The 11,105-nt window shown below is 38.3% G+C and overlaps 1 protein-coding gene across 1 annotated transcript in view; it reads right to left on the bottom strand.

Moving 5' to 3' along the window:
* The window catches only part of LOC135206597 (dynein axonemal heavy chain 3-like), a 270,995-nt gene that overhangs the window by 43,504 nt on the left and 216,386 nt on the right, over nucleotides 1-11,105 (bottom strand). Inside the window, 3 exon segments of the mRNA XM_064237937.1 lie at nucleotides 2,362-2,528; nucleotides 4,359-4,609; nucleotides 5,887-6,094. Coding sequence (XP_064094007.1) covers nucleotides 2,362-2,528; nucleotides 4,359-4,609; nucleotides 5,887-6,094 — 626 coding nt within the window.

Genomic DNA, 11,105 nt, shown 5'->3' with positions numbered 1-11,105 from the left:
GCCATTCATTGTGTGCAAAGAATCAAAATGACTATTTCATTAGTATGTAATACTTTTAGAAATTATAGGAGTACAGAATACTACTGTTTACGGAGTTACAGTAGACTTTTTACTAAGCTGAACTAGAGTAGAATTGATGCATAAATTTATTAGAACTGCGATATGCTTTAAAGTAAATATGGATGACACTTTTTTCCAACTCTCTTTCAACAAAAAATTTTATGCAAATATTCAACACGTATCAATTAAAGCTAGGGATAACGGCAGTATATGAGTATACGACTATTTTCATCCAAGCTCACACTCAATGGCCAATATATGCCTTAAATTAAGTGCATAATATTTTTTTACATAGATTTTTGGCATTATGCCAACCACTGGGGCAACTAAGGCCATTCATCGCTGAAACGGATATTGACAGTAAAAGGTTTGAAAAGTGTTACAGGAGGAAAACCTCAATGCAGTTGTACTATGAAGCAATTGTTGGGAGGGTGGACAATAAGATGGAAGAAAGAGAATATGAACGGAGGTAACAGTAAAAGGAATGAAAGTAGTTGCAGCGAGGCGCCCAAGGGATGCTGCAAAGAAACTTAAGTAATGCCTACATTGCACCAAATGAGGTGTAAATTATATACTTGAACATGTGTGGCACTATCCCCCTACGGGGTATGTAAATTTGTTATCAAAACTGTATCCTCCACATTTCTTTTAAGCATAAGGCAATTATTATTTTAGTTCTGTACATAATAACTTTTTATAGCCTGAAACAACAGGCAGTAACGCTTGAAAAACGTTCCATGCTCCATACTTTTAAAACCGTAACTTTCAAAGTCCAAGATTCTTGATGGGAGTAGAAGTGCTGCGAGTTCTTGGCATCCTGTCTGCAGTATGTAGTGCTAATTACAGGTCATATACCATCATTTTTACCATACCATCAATTTTACCATCTTGTATATTTTTTATTCATCCCATGTGTTATCGCAACTCTTTCTAAATGGCTTTAAACACACATGTTCAAGTATATAATTTAGCCACAGCCACGTGCCATGAAAATATTATTTATGCAGTAAATATCGACTTTGTGAGCAGGAATTAAGAGGGACTGAGCACTATTACCAAGAGGGAGAAGCCAATAACGCATAATATATTTCACGGTGTATCTCATTTGAAGAATATATTGTTTGTTGAATTGGTGTTGCATTATGTTTCGATATATCTGACTAAAATGTATAGGTCATACAAGCCGTAAATTGTGAAATGGGGAAGTTTTTCGTCAGCAGTGTGACTGGCAGTAATGGCTATGAGACCGAGTGTAGCTAAAAGGCGTGGCTTGTGACGTCAAGGATCAGCTCCACGCGCTTTGATTGGTCCTAATTTTCCCCATCCCTAAACTCTTCCAGACTTGGGAAATATGCATCCCGGCGCGGAGCGGAGCAGTAGTCAGTCCCATAATAAACTCTCATAAGTTAACTGCTCTATCAGCCAAACTACACAAGCTATTTTTTTTAAACTATAATTCAACAGTTTTAACTCTTTAGCTATAACTTTGTCGCTTTGTTGACGTCTCTGCCATAAAATTTTAAAGCAATTCAACAGAGTCATTTATTCTAGTTACAATTTAAAACTCATATATCATTTCAACTGTAAGTGTAAAAAATATATAGCAGTTAATCCTGTCTCGAAAGGTACTCTAAGCATTCATAACTTACGTTTTTCCACTTAAGTCAAGTATCAAAATTTTATCTTACTCCTTAAGTAGGTTAGATCACAGAATTTTTGATCAGCGAACATTAAAGTTTTCTACTACTCCGAGCTCGGCTTGGCGTTGATAACCTACACCAAGATGGCGGAGATGGCTTCATCTCCTGTAATGCTTGTTAAATGGATGTACTACCCACTCTATGGAATTGAATTGAATATAGAATTTAGGCCAAATGCCAAGCACTGGGACCTACGAGGTCATTCAACTCTGAAAGAGAAATGGACAGTAAAAGGTTTGAAAGATGTAAGAGGAAGAAAACCTCTAAGCAGCTGCACTATGAAACAATTGTTTGGAGAGGATGAACAGTAAGATGGATGAAAGAATATGAAAGGAGGTACAGTAAAAGAAACGAAAGGGGTTGCAGCTAGGAGGGTGCCCAATCTATTGTTCTTATGTGATCACTGATTATGATGAACTATCTTTGTATTATCTGTAAACATTGTGTGTGAATTTTGTAACCATAGGCCTAAAACAATGCAGGCCAGCAATAGAGTAAGCACGACTGCTGCTTATTTAGTAAAATTATTTGGCATTCGGGCCCGAGATTGGCAGGAAGTAATATCCATCAACTACTACTTCACGGGGCTAGGAAATCTTACCCATCTTCTTGAATCAAATCGCTGTTGTAGAAATTCGTCAGAAGACACAAGAGGAGACGCCTGTCCCTGACATCGGTGACCCGCCCTCCATAATTGCATTCTCCCGTCAGGTACACAAGGGCCTCCAGAGGAATATCGTCGATGGATTGGCATTCGGTAACCAACATCTGGTCAAGAAGAGAGAGAAGACTGAAATTCAATAATAATAATAATAATCTTTCAACTTGAAAAAATTAACGACATTTCAGACGTAAGAACCTATTGTAGAATTTCCAGCTAGTATAGAATTTCCAGCTAGTATAGAATTTCAAGCAAGTATAGAATTTCGTGCCAGTGTAGAATTTCCAGCAAGTATAGAATTACCAAGTGTAGAATTTCCCGCAATTATAGAATTTCCAGCAAGTGTAGAATTTCCAGCTAGTGTAGAATTTCGTGTAAGTGTAGAGTTTCCAGAAAGTGTAGAATTTCGAGCTAGTGTAGAATTTCGAGCAAGTGTAGAATATCCAGCTAGTGTAGAATTTCCAGCAAGTGTAGAATTTCGTGTAAGTGAAGAGTTTCCAGCAAGTGTAGAATTTCCAGCAAGTATAAAATTTCCAGCAAGTGTAGAATTTCCAGCAAGATTTATTTTAAGAAATTTTTCAGCAGTGTAGAATTTTAATTTCCAGCAGTATAGAAGTCCAGCAATTGTAGAATTTCCAGCAAGTAATAGAATTTTCAGCAAGATAGAATTTCCAGCAAGTGTTTTTATTTGTAAGAATTTCCTAGCAGTAGAATTTCAGAAGTATAGAATTTCCAGCAATTGTAGAATTTCCAGCAAGTATAGAATTTTCAGCAAGAGTAGAATTTCCAGCAAGTGTAGAATTTCTAGCAGTTACAGAATTTCCAGCAAGTGTAGAATTTCTAGCAATTATTAAGTATCCAGCAATTATTTTTAAACTTTCCAGCAAGTATAGAATTTCCAGCAAGTAGTAGAATTTTGTTTTCAAGCAGTGATGAATTCTCAAGTTGCCAGGGTAGATTTAAATTTCCAGCAAGTATAGAATTTCCAACAAGTGTAGAATTTCCAGCAATTATAGAATTTCCAGCAAGTATAGAATTTCCAGCAAGTGTAGAATTTCCAGCAATTATAGAATTTCCAGCAATTATAGAATTTCCAACAAGTGTAGAATTTCCAGCAATTATAGAATTTCCAGCAATTATAGAATTTCCAGCAAGTATAGAATTTCCAACAAGTGTAGAATTTCCAGCAATTATAGAATTTCCAGCAAGTATAGAATTTTCCAAGAAGTGGTAGAATTTTCCAGCAAGTTTATTAAAATTTCGTGCCAAGTGTAAAGAATTTTCAAAGCCTTAGCAAGTTATAAGAATTTCCAACAAGGTGTAGTAAAAAAATTTTTTTTCCAGCAATTATAGAATTTCCAGCAAGTGTAGAATTTCCAGCTATTGTAGAATTTCCAGCAAGTGTAGAATTTCCAGCAATAATAGAATTTCCAGCAAGTATATAATTTCCAACAAGTGTAGAATTTCCAGCAAATGTAGAATTTCCAGCAAGTGTAGAATTTCCAGCAAGTGTAGAATTTCCAGCTAGTGTAGAATTTCGTGTAAGTGTAGAATTTCTAGCAAGTGTGGAATTTCGTGCAAGTGTAGAGTTTCCAGCAAGTGTAGAATTTCCAGCAAGTATAGAATTTCCAGCCAGTGTAGATTTCCAGCAAGTATAGAATTTTCAGCAAGTGTAAAATGTAGAATTTCAAGCAAGTGTAGAATGTAGAATTAGAGCAAGTGTAGAACTTCGTGCAAGTGTAGAACTTCGTGCAAGTGTAAAATTTCGAGGAAGTGTAGAATGTAGAATTAAGAGCAAGAGTAGAATTTCGCGCAACTCTCTCCCTCTCTCTTTCTCAGGTTGTACAAATGTTTATTTTTCTTAAGTGGCTCTTTATGCAAAGAGTGCAAAAGGGCAGGTAAACAAACTAATTAATTGTCTGTATCAATAGACGTACCTTGAGCTGTTTGACACTGATCTTAATATCTGACTCGTTGAACTGATAGGGCACGTTCCAGCCGAGGGGCCCGAAGTTTCTGCGCTCCTGGATAAGGGCGTGGAAGAAGCAGAGGCCGTAAATGAGTCGTTGGAAGGGTCGCTGGTTGGCGCCGCCGTCGAAGAACTCAGGGTCGTTGATGGGGTCACTGTGGTAACACTTGATGAGGTTGGCCCTTAGGCCTCTTGGGGGCTCGTTGGTCATCTTGATGCCTGGAGGAGGAAGGAAACATGACGCGAGAGTTGATGAATCAGTTTTTCTTTCGTGAGGTCTTGACTCGTGGGCCCCAGAATGTCTGTTGTTTTGTGACTCCAAAATCACCTCTCAGAAATAAGGTAACTGTATCACCACTTAGTCTCTACCGCCAGCATTCCAACTTATTCAAAATAATAATAACACCATGTACATTATACACAAAACATTTTTAATTAGAAACTAGTTTTTTAATAAAGTATAAACTACCTTCATGCTATGAACAACTTCTGAAGTAATTCATTTAACAGCAAATAAAGATCTTATTAGATAGTGAGATATAAATATATTCTAAACTTATATATTTCAATATCATTTGTTATCCAGTTAACTTTATTATACAAATTCTTTGATACAGACATACACATGGTTTGAATTCAAAAAATATTTGATTAATTTTATATCATATTTTTTAAGTTTAAAACTTATTCCCTTAAAAACTGGCCATTAAGTTAGAAATGTCTTTGCATGTCTCTCTCACAAACATGTAACTACGCAGTCGTCTCACGGGGCAATGTCAGTCAAATAGTGTCTTTTTTCACATAAACGAAAAGTGATCTTGAGGTATCTTCATTGAAGGAAAAATTATAAACCCGCTTGGCAATTTTCTGAAAAAAGTGACTGTGTATAGGAGTCTTCAGTGAAAATGGGAGCAATCATGAGTTCTTGATGAGGAATAAAAAGACAATGATAATCCTGATTGTATGACAATACTATCACTATCATCATCCTCACTTCTCAGTTTATTTAGGTTTTCTAGTGAAGGTTTAGGCAACGCCTTTCATCATAAGTTTATTTGCGATTTTATCCATAAAATGCGGATAAGATGGAATTGTGGAAGAATAATTTCTCCAGACTTATTGGAAGGATTAAAACAGCCCACATCAACACCTTGAACTGACCATGATATTTGAAAATATTAATGACACAACAAAAGTCTATTCGCTCTTGCACTGTTCATTTTGCTTTGGGGTAATGACCAAACATAAAAGACCAGCATGATGAGTAAATAGTTATTCTGTTTATTTATACCGCAGTCCTCTGATTTAGTTATGTTTAATTTAAATTTTTTCCTGGATCCTTACCTGATTCAGTGTTAAAATGATGTTCACCACAACCTAACAAGATGATGTAGCACAATGTCCATGTGCTTAAAGATCTGAGGATCTTTTCTGCGTTTTACATGATAAGAAACATTCGGTTTACCTCATTTCCCCAGGCACCACAAGGCACTTACTGTCCTGCAGCAGAGACACGGGGAAAGCTGGTGACGGGTAGCTGGTGAGCCAGAGACGGAAGTCGGAATGAGTGGAATCAGAGGAGAGGACTCGGCTGCAAAGGATCTCCAGGCGGACCATCCAGTTCTCGGCCAGGTGGCAATTCTGGAGGACCACCCACCACCCGGACTCCGCCCCTTGCTCGATCGTGTTCTCAGCCACAGATCCCTGTTCAAAGAAGAGAATACCGAATACCATCTAACTATAATGGGCGTTATGTCTGTCTGTCCATCTGTCATTCAATCACGGCCAAACATCTGGTCATGAAACTTGGCAGGGTTATAGTGGAGACCCCTGAGATGGTTTATAATGGGGTTTCATCCTACCTCCCCGCCCCCCGCCCTCCGAAGGGGTGGGGATGAGAAGGGATTCCCTGAAATGGAAATGGTTCTGCCCATGAAACAGGGCTGGTCATGCCTGTAGACTTAGCCACTTTACGAATTTATCATACATAATAGTTAAAAAACACCAGCGAGTCACTTATATGAAGAAGCAGATGAATATGCTTTTAGTAAAGATTGGAAAATCGCTAGTCTTTGTAATAAAGTATGATGAATACAAAAATGATGAGAAAGTCTATGAATGTTGGAAGGCAATTCTGACGCCTCAGATGATCTCACTACTGAACCTACAAAAACATTTTTATTAATTATAATAATTTCCACTTGACTTTGCATATTAATGTTCTGATTCGTAGTTACTTTGTTTTGTCATTTCTCTTCTTTGTTCTGCATTTTATTAATCTTCTTTTATCATTAGCTACATAATTAAGTTACTTTTTGTAATTTATGCGTCTATAGCCTGTCCACAAATCTTGGGTTATTAAGTGTAGATGATAAGAAAGTATTGAAGAGACTTCAATTGTTAATATCAGAAGAATTAACAACAGTCCTCCACTTGGACTCTCAAACTTTGCTGATCGGAGAGTTGCCTGTGTATTGCTTGCATTTACATCTACATGGAGAAACAGTTGCAAATATTATTTGAAATAAGTAATCTCTTTAAGCATGAATAGTCATATCCTCTGAAGAAGTGCTATATAAACTCATTTTCTTATCCATACTGGGTGACGGTTATCGACTGCTTTGTCAGCTTGCTACATTCTAAACATTGCAACTCGAAATTTTAGTGACGGGGAGATGTGTACCTCTTACGCTGTCGGACCTTAGTAATTTTCTAAATATTGTTTTCCCCTGGGTGGCTTCCTCTTGCACCTTTGATCTGAATACGGGATCAGATCCCCATAATTGTTCATGTGATTTATATACAGTGTATATATAATATATATAGATATATTGCTATGAGAGATACCTCTTCCCAAGCCAACGCTCCTTTCAAGAACATCATTTCCAAAAGACCTTAAAGTAAAACCATTTCATCTCACTGCCGACATTCACATCCGGTCGTGGAGGAATTGCTTCTTCTATAAAGCTCTTGTTATTATTCTTTTGGCGGTCTTTCATTCCCTTCCCAGAATGTGTGACTGTGTTAAAAACATTTTCCAGTTAACTAAACCACCCTTGGAGACAAGACCCGCTCGTCTCATAGCCGGAGGCACTACTTAAAGCCATCCCTGGACCAGCACTGCGGGAGGCACTAATCCTGGGCAACTGGACAGAGCACTTAAGAGAAAGTTGGATGGACCACGTGGCCCCAGACAACCCACGAGGTCAGGACATAAAACACATGGTCAGCAGAGCGACAGATGAGGTTATGATAGACAACAGGATACCTAGGAGAATGGGAAAATTAATTGCATTCACCAGAGCCATTCCAGACACAGCTCCAACAGACACAATGCCCCTTGAACTCTGCTCCCTTTGAGCCTGCCCCAACCACGTGGCTGACTTACAGTTCACTAACTTTTCCAGTGCCAATTCCCCAGTACCAACCCACCCACCTCCCGCTGGCCCACATTACAGGTACATCTACGAGAACATCTCTCCATTCATGTAGTTCTTTTTCTTTTGCCAAACCTTTTCCATTTTCCAGACGCAATTCTCATATAGACCTGACCTTGTTATTACTTGGTTTCGTAAGTGAATTCAACATTGTTATACCCAAGGATCCCTTGATGCCATCAGCGCATCCTTGAACCCTTAGTTGCATTAATTTTGCCAAGCAATCTCATGCAGTCTCCATTGCAGATGGAGTTTTCTCGCTGTGGATCCTTCACTTTGACTGTGCTTTATTGCTGTGGCCAACCCACTGTATTTTAACTCTCTGTGCCCTTGATGTGGAATTCCCAGCACCTCGGTACCACCTTTCCATCATAATTTTGGGTTCCAGCAAGCCCACATTTCTTTCCTCCTTATTTATTCTCTTGTTTGCTCCCCTCATTTTTTGCAGGGGCAAATAATGAGTAGTCCTTCTACTGCATCTGTTTATGCCAGGTAAGAAATCACCCTGAAAACACGCCCGAACATCAGTTCCTACACCAGTTACCGACATTCCACTCCCATCCTTGAAAAATTCTAGTATAAATGAATCTGAATAACACATCCAAAAGCTGTGCCAATGACCAGTGGTCTGGTGCAGTATCAATACACGTTTTTAGCCTCAATAATGCAATCAAAACCTCCCAGAAAAAGGCTAAGAAATACCATCAGACACTTGAAGGAGAGTTTACTTTAGAAAGCAGCACCTTGTCTAGCTCATCTGGAGGACATGGTTAAGCAACATGACTCTGATGAAACTACCAATGTTAAAACCAACATGACATTGCCATACCATGCCCCCTGAAATCACCTCAGATTGTCATTCTCATCTTCGACAGGAAACTCACCTCTTGGCCAATTCTTCGTACCCAATTCCATGATCGAGATGTTATCTTGAATTTACTGAAATTTATACAATTGTTCAGTTCCTTAAATAATTCTACAATCAATATGATTACGTCTCCGTACCGAAGAATACAATTATACCACTACAGTCAACATCCACAACAATAGATTGCAAACCCCTTTTGCAACACCAATTATTGAATCTACCCCATTATTGAAGACTTAAATACTTTATGCTTCTTTTGGAATCATCTAGCAAACCAGTATGAAAGAGACACGAATATTTGACCCTGCATTTGAAGGTAAAAATCATATCAAGCTGTCTGTTGTAAAAAAATATTCCTGTTTATGTACGACAAACACGACATATGTAGCCCAACCATGAGTCCAGTAGAAAAGTTGCTCAAAAATCTAATTTGACTGAAGCCATTAGCAGCTAGCTGCCCTTGAATTCGTCAAAATTCGCACGTCTCCCATGAGGTCTGATTGACCTGTCACATGACCTGTCCTAATCCTTCTACCTGACCGCTTTTACCCTCACCATTCCGCGTACGCGACTCCGCCTCCTCACCCCTGCATGACTGTTGCCTGATTCGATTCCTCTCGAACCAAGCTAGTCCTATTGTACTTTTGTCTTCCATCCTTCCTCTGCCGGCATTCAAAGATCCTCAGGTAGTAGTGAGGATTAGCAGTGGAGATGAAAGGACCCGAGGAGAATCAATGCAGCCTGAACCAGATGCTACCAGACTCTCCACGACCAGGTATAAATTAGGATTTGCACTCACCCCCTGTTTCAACTGTTTTTCTTATGTTCCCATTCCTAGTATTCCCATCTCCGTCAGAGACTACGTGTGAGTTTAATTGACTGTGAATTTCCTGTGAAATAAATGATACCAGTATGCTCTACTTGGCCTCTGGCAATTCTCATTGCATTAATGTAATCAATTATCTCTTATAACTCTCACTTTACTTGTAGCAATTTATGTTAGATTACCATCATTGGTATCCGTATTTCAGCAGTCAGAGTTAGACTGACCAGTTGTGCGCCTCCTCCTACCACTCAACTTGTTCTGCCAGTGCCAATCTTGGGTCATTTTCTCAGGGATTCCAGCGGAGCTCATGTTCGCTTACAATGCTCTATTGCTTAGTGTTAATTAATGTTGCTAGTTTAAGTTTTTTATCCGTATCTCATGCACCAGTGAGACCCCATAGGTTAAGTGGTTTTGCTTGCAACTTGGTAGTACCTTTGTTTTGCTATCGTGAATATTAGTGTTAACTTCACAAGTGCCACAGAGCCAGACAGTGCTCCTGTAATTTATATCTTCTGATTACCTTACAGAAATTATATTATTTTAGCGTACAAGTTACGTTTACATTCAGTCCTTTTGAAAAGTAATTTTGGTGTATCTATTAAGGTTTTTTACTTTTCTGTTCATAGCTTGCACGACCCCACTCCGTATAGTTGTGTTCGCACAAGGTTTATTTTGAAAAGAGTCGAAACTTTGGATTTCTCATATTTCAACTTAATACACGGCACGCAGACTAATGACAATATAAATATACATTGTATATGTCTGTGTGTATGTACAAACTATGAATACTTTTTCACATGATTTATATGAATGCTGTAAGAGTAATCAAATGAGAGCATTGAACTTCAGTTCTTTTTGCTCCCATTCGGAAGTTCATGCCACTTGCGCCTATTTGTTTTTTTATCTCAAGTACTTTATACGGATTCAAGGAGTCATGTATTCGCAGAATTCACTCTGGAACATATATCCCATTATTCGCAGAAAATTCGCCTATTCATGGTATTTTTCTATGAGAAATATTCACAAATTCCTGTTTTTATTTACGAATTTCATCATGAAATGCACTTTGTGTGATAAAACTATTACAAAAACAAGGTATAAACATTTTTGGTGGGTTTTTCTTGAGTTTTAACTAACAAAATAAGCGTTTTTATTGGGGTTTCAACTATCTGCGGATTTTAGCTATTTGCGAGGCCGTCTGTTACGCATCCCTGCGAATACAGGGGGAAACACTGTATACTTCCGCATGTCATTGCTAGCATCAAATAATGGCATCAATACTGGTATGTCAGTATTGTTGCCTTTATTTGACATTATGGAAGCATATTTGAGACAAAACAGGGAGCAGGCACATGAGTGGTATTATCTTGGGAATGGGAAAAAGTTTTCTTTCTGTAATGGAACAGGAGACGCATCAGGGACTAATCCCTTTGAAAACAGAAGTCCAATTCATCATTTATTTTGTCAGTAACAATATATTCTATAATGATCATACCTATAGACCCCATTTCGAGGAGAGAGAGAGAGAGAGAGAGAGAGAGAGAGAGAGAGAGTACCTGTATATAGTTAAGTTTACAGGAAAGA

This window comes from Macrobrachium nipponense, chromosome 31 (assembly GCF_015104395.2).
Source record: "Macrobrachium nipponense isolate FS-2020 chromosome 31, ASM1510439v2, whole genome shotgun sequence".
Classification (NCBI taxonomy): domain Eukaryota; kingdom Metazoa; phylum Arthropoda; class Malacostraca; order Decapoda; family Palaemonidae; genus Macrobrachium; species Macrobrachium nipponense.
The sequence above is the reverse complement of the archived record's forward strand: the minus strand, read 5'-3'. Positions and strand labels throughout refer to the sequence as shown.